Genomic DNA, 24,221 nt, shown 5'->3' on the forward strand with positions numbered 1-24,221 from the left:
AAAAGTATAAGCAAAACAAACTTGATGTTATCTTAAAACATTTTGAAAAATAAAACACCCTTAGTTGGCTCTGCTCAAACTAAAGGTCAGAGACATGTTGAGCATAAGCTCTTAACACCAGGAATAAAGTTGCAAAATAAGCAGCTGTTTGGTACTACAGAACTTTAATATAAAAGAAAACAAACACGACTAAATGACAATAACACCAAAGCAACCCCGATTGTGCAGACCAGTACAATGCAGATATGTTCAAGATATTGAGCCGAGGTCGTAGTATGTTACATCTACGTATGTTAGAAAATTAAGGCGAATTATTAAAATTCGTTTAACGCGAATATGGCATTTGGATTTCCAGACAGGACGCAGGGAATGCAGCTGTAAATAGCCAGCTGTCTGGGAGATGAGGTAAATAAATGCTAATTCAGAAAATGGGGGTTCAAAAGATGGTTCATGGGCTGAGGGACGCCTTGGGCCTCCTCATATGGATCATCATTGTCATTGGCGGTGCGGGGGGCCGAGGGAGTTTTGATCCGTGTGTGTCTCAGTAAGTTTGTAATGAAGGTACAGGGTTCTCCCTGTGTGGTCCGAGGTCAGGAGAAGGAAGCGAGAGTGACCTTCAACCAGATACCAGTGGTGGCTGCAGATCTGGTTCCAGTCTGGGAGGGCCCATTGCTCGCTCAGGCGTCAGTGGACTTGGCAGACCTCCACGAAAAACATTTTGATCATCTTTGAGTCATACTCATACAATGCCCAATACAGCCAGGCTGACGACTTCAAGAGAAGTCTTCATTGGCATGTCCCCCAGCTCCTTTGGGGCTTTGGGGCTGTAGAAGACCTCTACATTTGTTAGGGTCAGCGAGTTATCGCAGGCAGTCAAATTCAAACTTGTCCCTGACCCACTTAATTAATAAAATGTATTGAAATGACAATGAGATTGAAATAGTTTAGTTATTTGCTGAATCTTAATAGCACTATGCTATAATTTCATAATGATCTTGTAGAAAAGGAGTAATTATATTATTAAGGATGTATGTATATTGTGGAATTATAAAAGGATATATATGTGTGTGTGGAGGGCATGTGAGTCATTTCTGGCATCCCATCTGTAAATGGATTCTCAAAGCGTGCAATCTGAGCAGGAAGATTGAGCAACCACCGGACATCTATGAGTTCGATCTTTTATCAGACTGGCAGATGCGCACGGAGACAGAATGTGGACACACCCTGAGTTGGTATGCATTAGGCCCTTTTGCTCTCGGGGCAATCTCAAGTACAATGGAAAACCGATCCTTATGGCGCCAAGAAGACTACCCCGTCCCCCAGATCTACCCCTCCCTAACCCCTTATCGGATTCCCTCGGCCCCCAATCTCCTCCCCCCCTTCCCCCTCCTACTGTGAAGACCCAATCATCATTCCCCTATTGTTCTGAATGATCTAGAATTAAGCTAACTTCGCTCAATCGAGGAAGAATGCTCATTTCCGACCCGGGTCCGGTGCTGTGAATCCTGTGCTGTAAATTCGGTGCTGTGAGTTCTATAATGTATTTCTGTTGTAATCAAATGAGTATTTTTCCCAGTGTTATTAAAATATTGACAAGTGTTCATGGCTTTGTCCATGTACACACAATAGTTATTCAACAGGGCTTTGGAGGCCCAGCTGAAGGAGATGGAAGCAGATATCAAGCGTCAGCAGCAAGTCACCAATGGCTTGGTCTGGACCTGGCCACATGACAAGCAGAAGTGGTACTGTGAGTTTAAGTCCAGAAATAAATAGCCATAGCAGGAGCTCCAGAACTTGCAGCATGACTTGGATGCCTTCCCCACCATACCCCTTCCCCACCATACCCCTTCCCCACCATACGCCTTCCCACCCATACCAGATTGCCCTTGACTAAAAAGAAAAGACAACTTGCAAAGCGAGCTGGTAAACTCCCCCATAAAGCAGCAAACAGTTGCACTGTACGACCCCTGCACAAGAACTCCATTCACCACTGTACGAGAGCCACCATCTCCCTATCTTTAACCCAGTACCCCATGCGCATTCCGGAAGAGCAAACAATGAAGATTGCCCCTTGCGCATTCCGGAAGATTGCCCCCTTTGATTGCCCAAAGGGGGGAAAACGTCAAGAAGAGTGCCTTGTCTTAAACAATGACGTCGGTGGTAAAAACGGTACTTTAATATGCTGCACTGCTTTGTGCAACCACGAGCTTATTAACACCCGCTTCAACTGAAAATAAAGGTGAAATGAATGCCTGCTATTAACCTGAGATTTGCTTTGAAAAGGCCCATCCAAAGTAATGGGCTCCAGATCGCTTCTTGCGTTTGATTCTGTATGGGAGGCTTCAGCCCACACTATTTAATTTTAAATGAATATGAGGGATAGATGTTTCAAAAGACATTGCTGTTTCATGCGACATTGCATTTCAAATGATTTAAAATGGCATTGCTTGTGTACATAGCCTCATAATTATACGGTCACGTGAAAAAGTAAGCCCCATGCCCCATGTAAAGTTTTGACTTTTTCAACATATTTCAACATTCATCTATATGATCTTCATTTCAACAATATTGATAGATAAAGGTGATATAATATAACAAATATCATGAAAATTTACATTTTGTAGTCCATTGTATAATTTAAATAAACATAAATGCAAATTTCGCATGTGGAAAAAGTAAGTACACCCCTACATTTATCACTACTTCAAATACCTAAAATTAGAATCAGGTGCACCAGCTCAGGTGCAAATGATTAGAACATCGTTGGAGAGGATCTTGGAGGAACCTGTCTTATTTAAACCTCAGACATTTAGTTTGGTTTGCTCTTTGTTGTTGAAGTGAGCGGTGTCACCATGCCTAGATCAAAAGAGCTCTCTGAGGCCTTCAGAAAGAAGGTCATAGATGCCTACGAGTCTGGGGAGAGATTTCAAAAGATCGCCAAACAATTTGAAATCAATCATTCGACTGTCCGGAAGATCATCTACAAGTGGAGAAGATTCCAAACAACTGCCAACTTGTTCAGGCCAGGCAGCCCCAGCGAGTTCAGCCTGAGAGCAGACCGCAAGATACTGAAAGAAGTCTCTAAGAACCCCCAGAATGTCATCACGGGACCTACGGGGAGATCTTGCCACTGTTGATGTCAAAGAGCATGAGTCTACCATTAGAAAGAGGCTGCACAAATTTGATCTACATGGGAGGTGTGCCAGGAGGAAACCTTTGATGTCCAGAAAGAACATCAGGACAAGACTAAAGTTTGCCAATGAACACCTAGGCAAAGACCAGCACTTCTGGAACAATGTGCTCTGGACAGATGAGTCAAAGGTAAAAGAACGATTTGGTCACAGTACCAGAAGACATGTTTGGCGAAAACAAAGACAGCATTTGACCACAAGAACCTGATACTAACTGTAAAGCATGGGTGGTGGAAATATTATGGTTTGGGGCAGCTTTGCTGCATCAGGGCCTGGGCAGCTCACCATCATAGAATCCACTATGAATTCTTCATTGTTCCAGAGGGTGCTTGAGGATAATGTGAGGCCATCTGTCGGAAAGTTGAAGCTCAACCGAAGGTGGACCTTACAACATGACAATGACCCTAAACATACCAGTAAATCCACCAAAGAACGGCTGAGAAGAAAGAAATGAAGGGTTCTGGAATGGCCAAGTCAAAGCCCGGATCTAAATCCCATCGAGATGTTGTGGGGGATTTGAAACGAGAGGTGCATGCAAGAAACCCCTCAAACATCGCACAGCTGAAAGAATTCTGCATGGAGGAGTGGGCAAATATTTCTCCCAGTCGATGTCAGAGACTGGTAGACAGTTATAAGAAACGCCTACTTGAGGTTGTTTCTGCCAAAGGGGGCAACACCACCTATTCGAGCCAAGGGTGTTCTTACTTTTTCCACAGAAGGAAATGGCATCTCTGTTAATTTTTTGTTGAATAAATTATTGCAAAGTCAATTTTTCATTGTTTTTTGTTCAATTAGGTCACCTTTATCTATAGATACTGTTTAAATGATGATGTCGGTGAAAATGTCATCTCTAAATTCCATGTCTGGAGAGGTGAAATCAAGCATATTTTGGGGTTCTGGTAAGGAGGTTTATGCTTTCATTGTGGTCTTGCAGGCAAAGGATGATGACAAATTTCAGAATGACAACTGCAGGACACAAGTTAGTACAATGCAGGACTGATTTTGAGACAGAATGCCCCAAGAAGCAGTTTTGCTGACAAAGTATGACATAACAAATCATGAGGTTCAGGACATCAGTGGTCTTGTAATGTTTTTAAAGTAGAGGCAACATGACGATACAATTTTTTATTTAAAAAAAATTCTCTTCAAATTCAAACAACAATTGTATTTCTCAGAAATGCAATCATTTTGTTTTCCACTGACCTATGATAGCTTCATCTGTAGCATTGTTGTCCAAAAGATCCCCCAACATGTGTGTCTTTGCTTCCTGCAATTTAGCATGCCCTGCAAAAGAATATGAACCAAACGCTTTGATGATGCATTTTATACAATATTGCACACTGACCTTTCACAGCAGAACCTGAAATTTTAACAAAATACGAGATTCCTTGAATTTAACAAACAAATGATATGTCTGTAACAAATGAAATTGGCATGTACCCAACTAAATAGAAGAAAAACAAATATTCTTTGAAGATGACATTCCAATTTAAATGTAACAGCACTTTTATACATTTTTTTTCTTGAGCTCCATTTCATTAGCATTCTGAGGTAACACCTAATATTGTATTTCCAAAGTCTTGGATGGAAAGTTCTGATAACGTGCCATGCATTCCAAAGTATTGTCGAATGGGGAAGAGGGGCATTTGGGCCCAACCACTTACGGTAAGCCCAGAAAGCCTCGGGCAGTTGAGGCCAAAACTATAATGGAAATGGGATTTCAAGCTAACGTCCATCCGAGGGACGGCACACACAGGATTCACAGGACTATGAGAAACATGACAGTTATAGCTGGGGACTGAAACATAGTTAGAATGTATGGATGATTTTGAGACATCACAATATAACCCTCCAGCCGCTTTTTACCCACCCGAGATATACAGTCGTGGCCAAAAATATAAGCACCCTTGCACTTTTTCAAATAACTCCCAATTCTCTATAAAAAATAAGTTGAAATCGACAAAAGTATTTGGTCTCCACAATTCTTTATTTCACTGTTAATATTACAGAACCTTTGTTTTTATTCAGAACTTAATATATCCTTTCAAATCAGAAAAGAAAAAGAAATGGTATTGACAAAATTATTGACACCCCAAACTTAATATTTGGTAGCACAGTGTTTGGACAAAATAACTGCAGTCAAGTGCTTCCTCTAGCCATGAATGAGCTTCCTACACATCTCTACTGGAAGTTTGTCCCACTCTTCTTGAGCAAACTGCTCTACTTCTCCCAGATTTGAAGGGTGCCTTCTCCCAACTGCTGTTTTCAGATCTCCCCACAGGTGTTCAATGGGATTTAGATCTGGACTCATTGTTGGCCACTTCAGAACAGTCCAGCGTTTTGTTGCTACCATTCCTGTGTGCTTTTTGAAGTGTGTTTGGGGTCATTGACCTGCTGCAAAGACCCATGACCTTCGATGGAATCCTAGCTTTCTGACACTGGGTTAAACATTGTGCTCCAAAATGCCTTCGTAATCTCCCGATTTCATGATTCCATGCTTGAATCTGTTTCGCAGTTGATCGAGGTGCTTTCTCCACAATTTGAACAATCCTCCGCTGCAATCTTCGATCAAGTTTTCTCTTGCGGTCACGTCCAAGGAGGTTGGCTGCAGTGCCATGGCCTTAAACTTCCTGACAACATTGCGTATGGCGGACACAGGAATATTAAGATCTCTGGAGATGGACTTGTAGCCTTGAGATTGTCCATGCTTGGCTGCAATCTTGTGTCTGACCTCAGACAATTTTATGGTTTTCTTTCTTTTCTCCATGCTCTTTGCAGTACACACAGTGGCACAAAACAGCAGAAGGGCTCCTTTTCTCCATTCAAACTGGTTGAATGAGTGATTTTTATATTGCAGGCACCTGCAACTCACCTCAGGTGAGTTCAATTCAAAAGGAAAGGAGAATCACCTGCTTGAAATTCAATTATTTCCAACAACTTCTAAAAGGTGCCAATAATATTGTCTGGGCCATTTTAGGATTTCTGTGTGGAATAAGCTAAGATTTAGTAATGTTTTCAGCTTTTTTTGTTTTGTTCCACTACAAACCAAAGAAATACAAATGTGGATATCAAAATATTTTTTTATTTCAACAATTTTCTGGAATAAATGGTGTATTATTTGAAAAAAGTGCAAGGGTGCCAATATTTTTGGCCACGACAGTAACTACACAATGAACAACACCCCCGCACAAAACGAAGCCTTGAAATATTGCAATTATTGGGAAACCTTTCACCCTTATTGCATGTGAAACACTGCAAATAACTTTGGAGGGTGAAAATGCCAAGAGTGATACCAGCGATGACTCATTCAGGCAGTGATATTTCCATCATAGAAAAAGCATTTGGACACCATTCACTCACACTTCTTTGAAGCTCGCATCAATGGATCACAATTTTCCTGTCTATTGCACAAATCTTTGTTTCCATCATGTGCGGGGGTGTTTTATTTCCCAATTTCACCTTCTTCCTGATTGATCATCTTGCATATGCAGTGCAAAATTAGAAGCAAGAAAAAATTTCAGATTTCCAACGACTCATCATACCCACACCATCCGGGAATGAAATATGGTGTCAGTGAATCACTTGCACTGAAGGCCAAGTCTATCATCGTTTCTCTTCCCTCAACACCGCCTCCCTCCAGCAGGGGCAATGGTTAAACCACTTGCACTATGCTACAGGACCCAGGCAAAAATTGCAAGTTGTCTCAGACTCTCCCCTGGGTACCTCCAGCAGGTGGGCAAAATTTGGTAGAGATTTGGTCGGCCAGGCCATTTCCGATAAGGTAGGTTCCCCAGCAGCTGGGCCACCCCAGCAAGTCACGATACATACTTATGGACAATTGGCATATTTTAGTACGATTAGTGAGATCGTAAAATTTTAAGTTAAAAATTAAATGTTCATTTTTGTTGTCTTGTTGAATTTAAAACCAAGAGTGCACCAGAAAAAACTCCAACATCTTCTTGAACCACAACTGAATCGTAAAAAAATTCATTTGTGAAATCCTTTTTTTGCTTTCTTTATACAGGTTATAGGCTTTATACAGGCGCACTGCGGAGCTAAAACACTGAGCATGACAGGAAGGGCCAAAAGTTAATGTTCTTTTTTATTTATTACCCTGTGCTCGCGAAGCGAAAAGTCGGGTTAAGCATTAAGTTACGTACAGTCACGTGAAAAAGTAAGTATACCCCATGTAAAGTTTAGAATTTTTCAACATATTTCAACATACAGCTATTTGATCTTCATTTCAACAATATTGATAAAGGTGATATAATATAACAAATATCATGAAACATTTACATTTTGTAGTCCATTGTATAATTTAAATAAACATAAATGCAAATTTCGCAAGTGGAAAAAGTAAGTACACCCCTACATTTATCACTACTTCAAATACCTAAAATTAGAATCAGGTGCACCAGCTCAGGTGCAAATGATTAGAACATCGTTAGAGAGGATCTTGGAGGATCCTGTCTTATTTAAACCTCAGACATTTAGTTTGGTTTGCTCTTTGTTGTTGAAGTGTGTGGCATCACCATGCCAAGATCAAAAGAGCTCTCTGAGGCCTTCAGAAAGAAGGTTATAGATGCCTTCGAGTCTGGGAAGGAATTTAAAAAGATCTCCAAACAATTTGAAATTAATCATTCGACTGTCCGGAAGATCATCTTCAAGTGGAGAAGATTCCAAACAACTGCCAACTTGTTCAGGCCAGGCCACCCCAGCAAGTTCAGCCCAAGAGCAGACCGCAAGATGCTTAAAGAAGTCTTTAAGAACCCCAGAATGTCATCACGGGACCGACAGGTAGCTCTTGCCACTGTTGATGTCAAAGTGCACGAGTCTACCATTAGAAAGAGGCTGCACAAATTTGATCTACATGGGGGGTGTGCCAGGTGGAAACTTTTGCTGTCCAGAAAGAACATCAGGGCAAGACTAAAGTTTGCCAATGAATACCTAGGCAAAGACCACCACTTCTGGAACAATGTGCTCTGGACAGATGAGTCAAAGGGAGAGCTATTTGGCCACAGTACCAGAAGACATGTTTGGTGAAAACCAAAGACAGCATTTGACCACAAGAACCTGTTACCAACTGTAAAGCATGGTGGTGGAAATATTATGGTTTGGGGCAGCTTTGCTGCATCAGGGCCTGAGCAGCTCACCATCATAGTATCCACTATGAATTCTTCATAGTACCAGAGGGTGCTTGAGGATAATGTGAGGCCATCTGTCGGAAAGTTGAAGCTCAACCGAAGGTGGACCTTGCAACATGACAATGACCCGAAACATACCAGTAAATCCACCAAGGAATGGCTGAAAAGAAAGAAATGGAGGGTTCTGGAATGGCTAAGTCAAAGCCCGGATCTAAATCCCATCGAGATGTTGTGGGGGGATTTGAAACGAGCTGTGCATGCAAGAAACCCCTCAAACATCGCACAGCTGAAAGAATTCTGCATGGAGGAGTGGGCAAAAAATTCTTCCAGTCGATGTCAGACTGGTAGACAGTTATAAGAAACGCCTCCTTGAGGTTGTTTCTGCCAAAGGGGGCAATACCACCTATTGGAGCCAAGGGTGTACTTACTTTTTCCACATGCGAAATTTGCATTTATGTTTATTTAAATTATACAATGGACTACAAAATGTAAATGTTGCATGATATTTGTTATATTATATCACCTTTATCTATCAATATTGTTGAAATGAAGATCAAATAGCTGTATGTTGAAATATGTTGAAAAAGTCAAAACTTTACATGGGGAGTACTTACTTTTTCACATGACTGTACGTACGTGTGCAGTGTCTGCATTTTAAAAATTCATTTTCTCGGCAACTGTTGGTCCGATTGACATGAAATTTTCACCAAAGGAGGGTCTCCTCCTGGGGAATATTTTAATGCATATTATGACGTCATTGGTTACGTGGTACAGGCGCCATCTTGGAAAAAAGGTTACACCTCGATATCTCCCAAACCGCTCAATGTAAAAAATGGAAACGTGGCTCATTGTCAAGTACTCACCATGGGGAATAAGATATATTGATGATGATGTCATCGGTGCCTTAATTATGACGTCATAATTCGACAAGTACAACGCTTGATCTGATCAGTATGAATAAAAAAAATTCCTCTGCATCTTAGTCCGATTGGCATGGAATTTTCAGAATATGAGCGGCTCCTCCTGTGGAATTTTTAAAATGATAATTATGACGTCATAGGTCATGTGGTGCAGGCACCATCTTGGAAAATCGAAAAAAGGTTGCACGCCTATATCTCCAAAAATGCTTCATGGAAAAAACTACAAACATGGCTCATTGTCAAGGACTCCGCTTGGGGAATAAGATATGTTAATGATAATGTTATCGGTACTTTAATTATGATGTCATAATTCGACAAGTACAACGCTTGATTCGATCAGTATGAATTTGTTTCTCTTTAATTCTTGGTCCGATTGACACGAAATTTTCACCATAGGAGGGCCTCCTCCTGTAGAATATTTTAATGATTATTATGACGCCATAGGTCACGTGGTGCAGGTGCCATCTTGGAAAAACTTTGCACCTCTATATCTCTGAAACCACTCCATGGAAAAAATTGAGACCTGGCTCATTGTCATGGACTCCCCATGGGGAATAAGATATGTTAATGATGATGTCATCGGTGCCTTCGTTATGACGTCATAATTCGACAAATACAACATTTATCCATCCGATCTTTATTTAAAATTTTTTAGCAACTGTTAGTCTGATGGACACGAAATTTTCACCAAAGGAGCGCCTCCTCCTTTAGAGTATTTTAATGATAATCATGACGTCATAGGTCATGTGTTACAGGCGCCATCTTGGAAAAACCGAAAAACGTTGCACCTCTACATCTCCAAAACCGCTCCATGGAAAAAATTTGAAATGTGGCTCATTGTAAATCACTCCATATGGGGAATAGGTGTTGTTAACGATGACGTCATTGGTGCCATAATTATGACGTCATAATTCCACAGGGACAACGCTTTGTCTGATCAGTTTGAAATTTATTGAGCATGATCTATGCAACAATTATTTAGAGAATATAAATTTACAATGTCATCGCTCACGTGGTCTGGCAGCCATATTGGTTCAAAAAAAAAAGAAACGTTCAAAAACAGAAGAGTTGGCTCACACCAAGTTGACTGCACAGGGTAAGTATTCTATGAATACCATCTAGTTATTCATGTCACTGTTTAGTTAAAAGCCGCGACGTGAATGCAAATCTGCTGTGTGGGAAAAGCACCACACTGCACTGTACAGTTGTTTATTGGGCCAATGTACATTCAGATTTTGTACAAATATTTATCGATTTTACTCGTTTTTTTTTCTGGAGTATAACATTGTTTATAATATTACATTACATGCAATCTATATCTGCACAATCTATATAAATGCAAGATGCGATGGTGTCTGAATGGGGTAAAAAAAAAAGTATGAAAATGCTGAATGATACCTCATGAAAGTGCTCTTGGGCTTGGACAGTGCGTGCAAAGGTCTAAAAACATCGATATACATGAAATTTCGAGTTATGTGCATTGTTGTGCCTTCATTGTTGTGACATATCGTTGAACCTGTCATGTATCACAATCTGCATGCTCTACGTTTACGTTTTTCATTCAGTGTGAAACACAAACAAAAACGTGAAACACATTAAGTAAAACACGTGAAAACAAGCGTTACGCCTAGGTCCCCCGTCGGTGAAGTGATGTGAGTTGACAAAGTGGAAGACGCAAGGTGGCCATCTTGGATTTTGACGTGGCGACCCAATTTTCAAAAGCGTTCTTCCTTATGCCTAGATACACCCACACACCAGATTAGAAGTTGGTACATCGCTTATTTTTCAAGAAATTCTGCTCACAAGGTTCAGACATACATGGCGGTGGCCATCTTGGATTTTGACGTGGCGACACAATTTTTAATAGCGTTCTTCCTTATGCGTAGATACACCCACACACCAGATCAGACGTTAGTAGTTCGTTTATTTTTCAAGATACTTTGCTCACAAGGTTCAGACATACATGGTGGTGGCCATCTTGGATTTTGACGTGGGGACCCAATTTTCAATAGCGTTCTTCCTTATGCCTAGATACACCCACACACCAAATTAGAAGTTGGTACTACGCTTATTTTTCAAGATATTCCACTCACAAGGTTCAGACATACATGGCGTCAGACATACATGGCCGCGGCAATCTTGGATTTTGACGTGGATTGCACCCACACACCAAATTAGAATTTGATCCTTCGCTTACGCACGCACGTACGCACGCACGAACGAACGGACGGGAAAACCATAGTCCCCCTTTCACTCCACGGTGCGACGGGGGACAACAAGCACAAGCTCAATGGAACACTGCTCTCTCCTCTGGGCTGGTGCTCCTGCCTCACACCGAGCTCGGCTTCAAACGGTTGAAACCAAAGTTTTCAGAACCATTGGTATCTCCCGCGATGAAGCCTTTCGTGAAAGGTGAGGGCCTTTCACTCACTCACCACAGGCAGGTTGGTGGTCTTTCTGTCTTCTACCGACTCCTCTCCGGCCTTGCTCCCACTGCTCTGTCTGTGCTCTGCACCCAAATATTCCTGCAGGACGCACAAGATCTGCCAGCAACACTCTTCTGGTGAAACTGCCAAAATCAAGACTCTCTGCTCACCTTCACACTTTCATTCCTCTTTTCTCCCGCCTCTGGAACAAACTCACACACTCTCTTCAATCCCTCTCCTCCCTTCAGGTCTTCAAAACAGCTGTTCACCACCACCTATCTTCCCCCATGCAAAACTTGCTCTTTCCTACCCCTGCTAAAACACTCCAAATCCACCTCTTTCAATCCCCAACTTCTCTCCTGAAATTTCTCGTAGTGTTCATTTGCTTTGGACCATGTACAGATTTGTACATGTACAAATGGCATCTTTATACCATTTGCTTAATACCCCCCTCTCCCTCCTCCCACAACCCTCTCCCTTCCACAGATCGACCGACGTCCCTGTTCTCTACTGTTATGCTTGTGTGCTTCCCTCTCCCCTCCCCCTTTTATCCCGCGCCCTTCATTGTGTGTTTTGTGTGTCTGTGTGCATGTTTTCATGTTTCATGTGTTTGCTCTTTCATGAGCATCGATTCTGTGCACAAAAAAAAGAAAAACTCGATTGTTGTCGTGGCCGTGGTTGTTGTTGTTTGTGGGTAATTTCTGTGTAGTTTTATATATTTTTTATTGCTTTGAAAAATATCACTACTGTATATATAATTTTGTTTGCTCGTTCCGTGTCCTCCTGAAGGGTTTCTACTGTCGTGGAATAATAAATATTTCCGTTCAAACTGCTGTGTGAATAAACCATACATTAGCACACTCTTTCTCTTCTTCAAACTCGCAGAGGCTTTCAGAACTGGCAAATACTTGATTAAACAAACAATTTTTTTTACGGCGTAGATGTTTAGTTCCTGTGTTTACAGCATTTGTCTCTCTGTATGTATATGTCCCTCTCATATGTCTATGTCTCTCTCATATGTATGTATATCATATGTATATCATATGTATGTGTGTATATATGTATGTATATCACATGTATATATGTGTATCCCACATGTCGATGCATGTACATGTCATATGTATGTATATGTCTGATGTCCCTCTCATATTTATCCTACATATTGAGTTTTATAGCCGACAATTATGCCGTATAACTCATATAGTCATTTACCAAATTATCACACTTGAAGATTTGGGGGAACTAAAATCATGGCAACAGGGTGATGATATATGACATGGGGGGGGGGGGGGGGTAGTGCATGCCCCCCAAGATCATCCTAATATAATTCACCAAATGTTCGTCCGTCTGTCTGTCCGTCCGTTTGAAGGTACCGCAAAAACGGCTGAACCGATCCAACGATATTTTGGGTGGGTAATCCTGGGATCTCCTGGAGTAAAATAGGGTATATTGTTTTTCCAATTTCAGCTTTGGTCTCCAGCATTTTCAGGTTTGGGCTCCCGTACAACGTTATTTTCCCGGGTGTCGCACAAATGGCTGCACCGATCGCTGCACAGCTGCACCGATCGGCTGCACCGATCGGACTCAGTGACCTCGGACAAAGACCTTTTATAAGGACATGGGTTGAATCCCTGCTTGAGAGAATGCCAACCTCCTCCCCGCCAACACGGTCGTCTCTCCAACTCACAATCCCACGAGATATGTGGAAAGGACGACCCAAAACCAATTATCTTCTTTTTGATTCGTATATAAACATCATTAAAAGTAAATAATGACCTCGGCTAAAGTTCAAACGACGTGAGTTTAATCTCCACATGAGAGAATTCCACATAGCTATTTGGGCGGTGTATATGCTAACAGATCGCTGTCTCCATCGATCTTCCCAAGGCCGTTACACCTATTGGCTCAAAATCCTTTTAACTGTTGACTTGGTAGTTTTTACAATGAAGGAAACATTAACAATGTTGTTAAGAGTTTATTTTGTGATTAATTTGTGATTGGAGTTATGCTGTTTGGAATGAAAAAAGAGATATCGAGTTCAAGTAAATGACAACATGCCGTGATGGTTTCTACTTTCTAAACGTGAACTTCGCGGATCGCCATATGCAGATTCGCCAAAGACCCACGGTCGATGTTTCTATACGTGAACGTACCCGTTTGTTTGCGAACGGGTACGTTTTTCATGGAAGTCCTTCACGAACTTGCTGTCCATGTCTGACGTGCGACTGAGGGTGCTACAGGAATGTGGAATTTATTGGTTTCATGCTTTGGCATTCGCCGTATCTGCATTGCCTGTTTGCTCCTGGCCTCCCACCCATGCGTAGCACGGGTATCTCACTAGTACATACAATTAAAACTTTGATTAGGGGCTCTTCAAACATTGAACCATTTCTTATGACTGCCTCCAACCACTCTAAGCCTCGTGTTGGCTTTACGGTTAGGGTGGAGGGCTTGGGATCATCGGGTCCTGAGTTTGAATCCTGGTCAACTGTTGAATTAACACCAGATGGGGTTGACTCAGCGTATCGTCCTTCCGAGGTCGGCAAAATGAGCACCAACTCACTGGGTCCTCTCAAGGAGGTTGGTGGCAGGATTTGCACTCCAGCCGCCGTAAAACACCTCATTCTGCAACACACACAGTGGTGTGTGTCAGGATGGTGCTGAGGTCAATTTTATAGTGTTGACCAACTGACCACCATATAGAATAAACCAGTGTCTCAATGTAATCTCTTCACTTCCATGGTGACAGACAGCTTAGAGACTGAGATGACTTCAAAATAATTTTACACTTACATTATTTGCAAACTGGTATCTCCACCTCGGTCATACTATCCTCTTCAACTAAAGCATCAACCAAGCCTGGCTACGCCGCTGTTAGACCTTCGGTCTTGCTTTTTGTATACTCATTCGTGGCTTGTGTAAGATCGAACACAAATAATATATAATACAGGGAGCGGGAGACAAGAGGGGGGAGAGAGAGGGAAGCACAACAATAGGGAACAGGGACATCAGGAGATCTGTGGAAGGGAGAGGGCTAGGATGGGGTACACGGTATAAACAAGATGGACACGACTAGGACTTTCAGGAAAGAAAACGAATTTGAAGAAGGTGGATTTGGGGTGCATTAACGTGGGTAGAAATGGTCACGAGTTTGGATGGGGAAAGATAAGAGGTGGTGGTGAACAGCTGTTTTGAAGACCTGAAGGGAGGAGTGGGATTGAAGAGTGTGGGAGTTTGTTCCAGAGGTTGAAGTCAATATTTACATCACACAGAATCTTTCTGAGTCCCTGCTGTTGTGATGTCAAAGGACATTCCGAGCAAACACCGCAAACATTCCACACCCCATTGTGAACAATTTCCCTGGCAAAACCGGGTTATCTGTTCGAATAACATTAAATCATCAGTGTTATTTTGGTCCAAATAGCATGCACTGTACAAGAGGGGAAGGAGAGTTGTACAAGAAATGAGCCCTTTTATGCCTGTTATTTTTTATTGCATCCACAATGGGATTGAGTGGTGTCCTACTATCTGCCATGTTGTACAACCTGTGGCAATGCATGTTCACAAAATATCTATATATATCTATATATATCTATATATATATCTATATATATATATGTATATCTATATATATATCTATATATATATATCGATATATATATATCTATATATATATCTATATATATCTATCTATATATATATATATATATATATATATATATATATATATATATATATATATATATATATATATATATATATATATATATACATATATATATATATATATATCTCTATCTCTATCTCTATCTCTATCTCTATCTCTCTCTCTCTCTCTCTCTCTCTCTCTCTCTCTCTCTCTCTCTCTCTCTCTCTCTCTCTCTCTCTCTCTCTCTCTCTCTAAATTTGTGGGGGTTACAGCTCGGCCCAGGGGTAAATGGGTGAACGGATCAACGCTGTAGCCCCAGAAAGCCTGCAACTCCAAAGCGTCATACAGATGGAGCACCTGCAAGATGGATAACCTGCCAGATGGGGCACCTGCAAGATGGAGCACCTGCAAGATGGAGCACCTGCAAGATTGATAACCTGCAACATTGCGTACCTGCAAGATGGCGTACCTGCAAGATGGCGTACCTGCAAGATGGCGTACCTGCAAGATGGCGTACCTGCAAGATGGAGCACCTCCAAGATGGAGAACCTGCCCATTACGATCGGCCTTTTACCAACATCTCTGGAGAGGCGCGCGCTCTCTCCTCTACTCTCCTCTCCTCTCCTCTCCTCTTCTCTTCTCTTCTCTTCTCTTCTCTCTCTCTCTCTCTCTCTCTCTCTCAAAATAAATTACCTCAGTTTGTGGTGAAAATGATGATTGGAAAGCTCTTGATGAACGTCATCTCGGGATATGCTCCACAGGTCGGTCGGAGCGATGAAGAGAGGGACAAGTTCTGGTGTGCGATAGAGAAGTTGATGGAAAACGTGAAAAATGAGGAAGTTGTTGTGGTAGGAGGAGACCTAAATGGACATGTGGGAAGGTGTATAGACCAATATGTTCCTTAATCAATAACTCACAGTACTCCAACGTGAATGAACTGTAACATTCCCCAAAGTCACAGTGTCACGACACAAGGCCAAAATCGATACCCGCTCTGGCGATCAACACTAAAAGGTCGTACTGGGACCTGAACCCAGGTCGGTCGACAGTCAAAGCCGCAGAAGAGCCACGAGGCGAGAGGTCGGGCCGAAGTCCGGTAATGATTCACCCAAAAGGTGAGTGGAAACTCACACCTTCCGTTCACCGACAATGAAGCCGACACGAACAATCGGCGGTTCCGACACTGAAGTCGCTCTGGGAAAACCCACGACACACACATGGAACAAGGTGAATGGCTTGTGCGAGGTGCAATGGCGGACCGGCCGATAATGGAGGCATCAGCTTGCTCTCCAACGATGATTCACTCTTGGAACCAAAACCCCTCACGCAGGTTTAATTGCAACCACAATAACGACACTGTCACGGAAATCCCTTTCCCGGGGAAACCAACATTCGCTCGCGACCAATGTCCAAAAGGTCCGCTCGCCACCACAAACCAGAGAAGCCCTTCTTCTCCGATCTCTCTCGATTCCCCTCGCCCACCTCTTTTTCTTTTTCCGGTTTGTTCTTCACCCATTTCGTTTTTCTTCTGAAACACTATTTTTACCTTTGAAGACAGATATCTCCATTTCACACCGAAACCGTAACAATAATAGCACCTCAAACTAAAAATGCTTCATGTAGATGAAAACCACAAAGACGGAAGTGACGAATCCGTAACAATAGCAACGATAATCACAATCATTCATGATCATACCCTGCAAGGCCACGGCATAAATTATTATTACACACGTGTGGTCCTCAATTAGGCAGCGGAGATATCTTGTGCAACCAAGATGGTGCAGGAGCTCCAGGCTGTGTTGCCCACAGTCCAAAAACAAGTCAATTGACTTCATGACATCTTTACCCCCATGTCAGCTTCTCGGCCCATGACAGCCAAACAGCTCCTTCGCTGTATGTCCCGCCGGAGAGGGTTTCCACACTCACACAGGCCCTGCTGGCCACAGTCCCAATTTTAAAGTAAGAACTGAACAATTGGGGCATTCCTCATCAAGGCACCTTACCTTGAGTTCAGTCCATCACAGGTTGGTCGGGTCCAAGAGCGTCATCCACCACGCCAAGAATCCTCATTTATCCCCTCGTGCCAATCAATTTCCCTCGGGACAAATCATCCCCCTTTAAATGGGCATATCCAGATAGAGAGCACAACTGCGTGAGACCTTACTGTCCTGATGCCTCATGGCGAGTTTGATCTGGATCAATCTGGAGGTTTCTAAGAAGAAGATTTTTGAATAAATACCAATATTTGGGGCAAAACCGCCCTTTCACCACCGGTAGAGGGGGCATTTCCGGATGGGGAGCATAACCCTATGAGACCTTGCTGTCGTAATGCATCGTACCGAATTTGGTCGATAAATCGATCAGGTAGTTTGTGAAAAGATGTTTTCGTGAAATATTTACGGACGCCTGAACATATGTTTGGACAGACCAGACAGCCGGACACCAGTAACCACTCTGTGATGTTATTTCGGAGAAATAACCCAACAATGGTACATGCTGTTTCTTTACTTGGTGGTCAGCATTTACAAAGGATAGAGCACAGACAAACAACCATCACACAGGCTTTGAAGGGCTTAGAAGCCTCCTCCTTTGTTGAGATTTCTTTTCAGAGAACCCATGTTATCTTTTATTTGTTATTTTTACTCATCGTATCACGACATAAAATTATGGAGGAAACAACTGGCATGTTGGAACCACTTTAAAAGGCATTATACTCACTTCAGTGAAAGTCCCTCAAGATGCTAGTTTATGAATAAAACATAATCAACAAAGACAGCACTCAGTGGAGTGCATGCACTACTCTGCCAGAGGGAATGGTTTAGGCTTTTTTTTATCCAACTGATAGGCCGGATCTGCATCCGGGCCTTAACCAAAGTCTTTAATCAGCTTGGTCTTGTCACCTCACCTTCGGAGGTGGAAGTAGCAATGATAGAAAGAACATCAATGATCGGATGTTTTAAAAAGCAGAAGTCTAATTATGCAATGAAAACCTTTGAAAAAGATATGTTACAAAAATGACAATATCTGGCAGCACAATACTTTTAAAACTGACCTTTAACAGCATCCTTGAGGGAAACATTTTTTGACTGATCTGGTAAGGTCTGTGGCTTGCCTTCCTGTGGTTTGTTTTTGTCTGCAAAAGAATGAAAATAAAACAGTTCACCAACTTATCTTTCAAGCCTCAAGCGATAATGGGAACTGACCGAGTGGCAACATCAAAAACATGAACAAATTCCTTCATTTCAAAAGTGGAAAAATGTATCATCGTCATTGAAAAAGTTATAGGGACGGGGTATTCATTTGCACCCGAGAGCTGCAATATTTTGCACAATATAAACTTTCATGTGCGTTTGGTGTATGCTGTGAGTTTCATTGATGTTACATTGTTTGTTGTTTTCGAGTATAATCCAGAAATTTGTCACATACAGTCATGATGTGGCAAACCTCTGCATTTTATCTGTAGTCAGAAAAAATTAAGCAATGGTGTCATCAAATATATATGTGAAGGTAACAGCATATTTAAAATTCAGAAAGGTACGGTGGACGTTTTTTTGGAGGAGCATCCTTGCATTCTCTTGCAGAAAAATGGGTGAATGGCTTTAAGTGTGGATATTAGTCCTCTTTTCTTTTTTTTTTTGTATACAAGTTCGAGGCTCGTGTAAGAGCTAACATTAATGACATGAAAAAAATAATAATAATAACGGACACATAAGAGGAAATAAAGGGAGTGGGAGACAAGATGGGGAGAGAGGAGGAAGCACACGAGTACAACATTTGAGAGCAGAAACATCGGGAGATCTGTGGGAGGTGGAGGGCTTGGGGGGAGGAGGCGTAGGAAGGGTAGTGGAGGATGGAGAGGAAAAAAACAAACCACATGGACTGCTAGGACGTCCAGGAAAGAAGTCAGTATTTCAGAAAAGTGGATCTGGGGTGAATTAACAGGGGTAGAAAAGATCAAGGTTTTGGATGGGGGAAGATAAGAGATGGTGGTGAACAGCTGTTTTAAAGACCTGGAGGGAGGAGTAGGATTGAAGAGAGTGAGGGAGTTTGTTCCAGAGGCGGGAGAAACGAGGAATGAAAGAGTGAAGGTGAGTTGTTAGTGAAGGTGAGATTTTGGCAGTTTTACCAGAAGAGGGTTGCAGGCAGATCTTGTGCGACCTGCAGGAGTACTTGGAGGACAGAGCAGAGACAGGGCTGGGGGAGCTAGGCCAGAGAGGAGTCCGTAGAAGACAGAAAGACCACCAACCTGCCTGCGGTGAGTGAGTGAAAGGCCCTCATAATCGGCTTCATCGTGGGAGATTCCAATGATTCTGAAAGCTTTGGTTTCAACAGCGTGAAGCCGAGCAAGGTGTGAGGCAGGAGCACCAGCCCATAGGGGAGAACAGTATTCCATTGAGCTGCGGATGAAAGCCTTGTATGTGGTGAGGAGGTCAGGTGTGCCAAGGAAGGACTTCGCACGACGGAGGATGCCCAGTGGCTTTGGAGGCCAGCTTGGAAATGTGTTTTTCCCAGGAAAGATCATGGCAGATTGCGAGACCCAAGAGATTGAGTGACAGACCTTAATGGAGAGGATTGTTGAGAAAGTAGATGGGAGGGTTGTCCAGATGGTCTTTTTGAAGAGACATAGTGAGAGTGTGAGATTTGTCAGGATTGAAAGACATGTTCCACTTGTTTGATCAGTCTGTGATTTTGACCAGGTCTGCAGAGAGTGAGGAGGCTGCAGACTGCTGATCTGAGGGATGAGGTATGGAGTGGCAGAGAGTGGAGTCATCAGCAAAGAGATGGAGAGGATTTTCCAGAGAGTCAGAGAGATCATTGATGAAGACCAGAAAAAGCACAGATCCCAGAGCACAGCTCTAATTTCCTGTTTGACATTGAGGACCTCCATCCATTGTTGAGACAGCAGAAGCAGCATGTCCAGAGTCGAGTGACCTGGTCTGAATCCAAATTGATGATCAGAGATCAAACTATTGGAGAAGAGGAAGGATTTGATATCTGAAGCAAGGATGGATTCCATGACTTTGCTGATGATTGGGAGCAGGCTGATTGGTCTGTAGTTGCAAGGATCTGTTTTTGCACATTTTTTGTGTACTGCGGTAAAGTTGGCTGATTTCCAAGCTGAAGGCAGATGACCTTTAGCAAAATAGAGGGCGAAGACAACAGAGAGAGTGTGTGAAAGAGCGGCAGAGCAGGATTTTAGGACCCGTGGGCTGATGCCGTCTGGTCTGATGCGTCTGATGCTGATGAAGATAAACACACGTCAAGATAGCTGGCAGATGCGGTAAACACACAAACTGTTGCCCAGGCCAACGCATTAATCATGGACGATTGTGACGTTATGGTCACCAAAATAAACAAAGACTTTAGAATTTCTCAAGGCATGATTTTCACCGTCATCCATGAACACGTGGACTTGCTCAAGATACAAGCAAGTTGCGTCCTCAGAAATCTCAGCAGTCACGATCAACAGCAATGGTCGACATCATGTATCAAGCTTCTTCAACAGTTTAGAGTGGAACTCAAATGCTCAGACAACCTCAACACCAATCAATCTCTTGATACTGTCGCGTCCCTAGCTAGATAAGACCAGCCTGGGACGGATGGGTCTAACCAGCTTTAACTCCTGAGGCGATCTCCAAATTTTGGTGGTTACTGACGTGCGCGAGGAGGAAGAGGCGTGAGGAGTTTGACAACACGAACACAAGGGGTTTATTCCCCCTTGTGAGAGGCGAGAAATCGATTTTTTTTTTGGCGATTTTTTGGCGAGAAAGGTTTTGGCGAGAAATCCTTTTCCTTTGCTGCACCTCTGCTCTGGAATGACTTGCCTTCCTCTGTTCGACATGTTGACTCTCTTCCTGCCTTAAAAACCTCCCTCAAAACCTATCTGTTTCACAAGTCTTTCAAAGTCTAAGTCCTGTTTTCCTTTTGGTTTGAGGTGAGACAGAGATCGAGAGTATTTCTGTGTCCATGTACACATCATGTACACATCTGTGGGTTTTGAATGGGGAGGGAGAGGAATAGGGCAAGAGTGAAGGAGTGTCCGTGTGTGTGCATGTTTGTGTGTGTGTGTGCGATGTGTGTGCGTTCGCATGATAATGAAAAGCGCCATGAGGGTAGTTTACTCTGCTTGATGGGGCTATATAAGACTCCTTTATTATTATTATTATTATTCCGAAACCCAAACACAACACGACAAATAAATTCAACAATAATGACTCCTGAGAAAATAAATGGCATGGACGAAAATAATGAAAAAAAAATGCTGAGGTAAAATTCTATATGAGGATCCTCGCCACAGACACAAACCACGCACACATGGAAAAGTAAAAAAATAAAAAATATCCCCTTTTTCACTTGTCTAGCCCCAATGGGTCCTTTTGGAAGGTTGGCGGCCGTCGAAGCTCAAAGCCGCACAGACTGGGATATTGGGATAATGTGTTTCTTTAGCATTTAAAAGTCGGTCTTCTTCTTCATGATTAGCTGTGACGTTGCACCAGGAAGTCGACCACCACTTCCGTATTGTTTATGGTTACATTGTGGAACAATTTCACTCAAACGACAAATAATTTTCGAATTTCTACAAATAGACGGGGCCGATGCGTCCCTTGATGGTTGTAGCCATACAAACAGACATTGTTTCATGCTACAAAAATGGTTGAAAGACTAATTTTTCCAGAAATTGCACGAGTTTAGCTCACAATAGCCACGTCACCCGAGCTAACAATACCCACGACCACCCCAGACACCCCATCCACTACCCCTCTCCCCCCCCCCCCCCTCCCCCATAATCCCACATTAACCGTCACTCTATGTAGTTAACAATACCCACGACCACACCTTGCATCCCTTCCATCATTCCCCATCAACCGTCACCTTATATAGCTAACAACACCCACGACCAACCCACACCTCCCCCATACTGTCATGGGCAAAAATATTGGCACCCTTGCACTTTTTTCAAATAATGCACCATTTTTCCCAGAAAATTGTTGAAGTTAAAAAATATTTTGGTATCCACAAATGTATTTCTTTGGTTTGCAGTGGAACGAAACAAAAAAGCTGAAAAATTTACAAAATCTTAGCTTGCTTATTCCACACAGAAGTCCTAAAATGGCCCGGACAATATTATTGGCACCTTTCAGGAGTTGTGAGAAATAATGAGATTTCAAGCAGGTTATTCTCCTTTACTTTGGAATTGAACTCACCTGTGGTGACTTGCAGGTGCCAGCAATATAAAAATCACTCATTCAACCATTTTGAATAAAGAGAAAAGGAGTCATTCTGCTGTTTCATGTCACTGTGTGTACCGCAATGAGCATGGAGAAAAGAAAGAAAACCATAGAATTGTCTGAGGAGGTCAAACACAAGATTGTAGCCAAGAATGGAAAATCTCAAGGCTACAAAAGTCCATCTCCTTGATGATATTCCTGTGTCCACCGTACACAATGCTATCAGGAAGTTTAAGGCCCATGGCCAACCTCCCTGGACGTGACCGCAACATAAATCTTGATCAAAGATTGCAGCAAAGGCTTGTTCGAATGGGGGAGAAAGCACCTCGATCAACTGCCAAACAGATTCAAGCTGAGCTTCAGACACAAGGTACCACAGTTTCAACTCACACCATCCGTCGCCAACTCAATGAAAGGGGGTTCCTATGCTAGGAAACCCAGGAGGACCCCACTGCTGAGAGAGAGACATAAGAAAGCCCGACTGGAGTTTGCCAAAACACACCTGAACAAACCAAAATCCTTCTGGGAGAATGTCCTATAGACAGATTAGACCAAATTAGAGCTTTTTAGTAAAGTACATCATCTCTATGTTTACAGAAAACAAAATGAAGCCTTGAAAGAAAAGAACACCTTCCCAACAGTCAAATATGGAGGAGGTTCAGTGATGTTTTGGAGTTGCTGGGCTGCCTCTGGCACTGGGTGCCTTGAATGTGTGTATATTGCATCATGAAATAAGAAAATTACTGCGGTATTTTGGAGCGCAATGTTTCACCCAGTGTCAGAAAGCTGGGTCTCCGTCGAAGGTCATGGGTCTTGCAGCAGGACAATGACCCCAAACGCACTTCAAAAAGCACCCATGAACGGTTCAAGACAAAACGCTGGACTGTTCTGAAGTGGCCAGCAATGAGTCCAGATCTAAATCCCATTGAACACCTGTTTGGAGAACTGTAAACAGCAGTTGGGAGAAGGCACCCTTCAAATCTGGGAGAACTGGAGCAGTTTGCACAAGAAGAGTGGGCCAAACTGCCAGGACAGAGGTGTAGGAAGCTCATTCATGGCTATAGGAAGTGCTTGACTGCAGTTATTTTGTCCAAAGGCTGTGTGAACAAATATTAGGTCCATGGTGTCAATAATGTTGGCAATGCCATTTCTTTTTATTCTCTGATTTAAAAGCACATATAAAGTTCCGAATCAAAAACAAAGGTTCTGTAATAAGAACGGTGAAATAAAGAATTGTGGAGACCAAATGCTTTTGTCAATTTCAACTTATTTTTAGAGAAAATTGTGAGTTATTTGAAAAAAGTGCAAGGGTGGCAATATTTTTGGCCACGACTGTAGGCCATATCACCACTCCACCCTCCACTGGAAAGCAATGAACCAACATGAAATACCGACTACTTTCCTTGAAGTCCTAGCTGTGTCTATGTGTTTTATTTTACCTCTCCCACCCCCCCCCCTCCCCACTGCTCTTCCCACGCCTCCTCCCACCAAGCCCTCTACCTCCCACAGATCTCCCGATGTCCCTGCTCTCAAATGTTGTATTTGTGTGCTTCCCTCTCTCTCCCCATCTTGTCTCCCACTCCCTTTATTTCGTCTTATGTGTCAGTTTGTTTGTTTTTTTGTCATTAATGTTAGCTCTTTCACGAGCCTCGATCTTGTATA

General features: G+C 42.6%; 1 protein-coding gene across 8 annotated transcripts in view; it reads right to left on the reverse strand.

Annotated features, from left to right (window-relative positions):
• Positions 1-24,221, reverse strand: part of LOC144888143 (uncharacterized) — a 1,118,715-nt gene that overhangs the window by 834,349 nt on the left and 260,145 nt on the right. For 3 of the 8 annotated variants that reach the window (XM_078781772.1, XM_078781773.1, XM_078781771.1), the window contains 2 exons: positions 18,383-18,463; positions 4,395-4,475 (listed from right to left, as the gene is read on the reverse strand). The exons of 4 other annotated variants lie outside the window; for them this stretch is intronic. In XM_078781772.1, the coding sequence (XP_078637898.1) occupies positions 4,395-4,475; positions 18,383-18,463 (162 nt within the window). The remainder of the gene's footprint in view (positions 1-4,394; positions 4,476-18,382; positions 18,464-24,221) is intronic. One more of the 8 variants, XM_078781774.1, reaches the window with a different exon arrangement.

The sequence above is a fragment of the Myxine glutinosa genome, chromosome 7, assembly GCF_964187855.1.
Source record: "Myxine glutinosa chromosome 7, kmMyxGlut1.1, whole genome shotgun sequence".
Taxonomy (NCBI): domain Eukaryota; kingdom Metazoa; phylum Chordata; class Myxini; order Myxiniformes; family Myxinidae; genus Myxine; species Myxine glutinosa.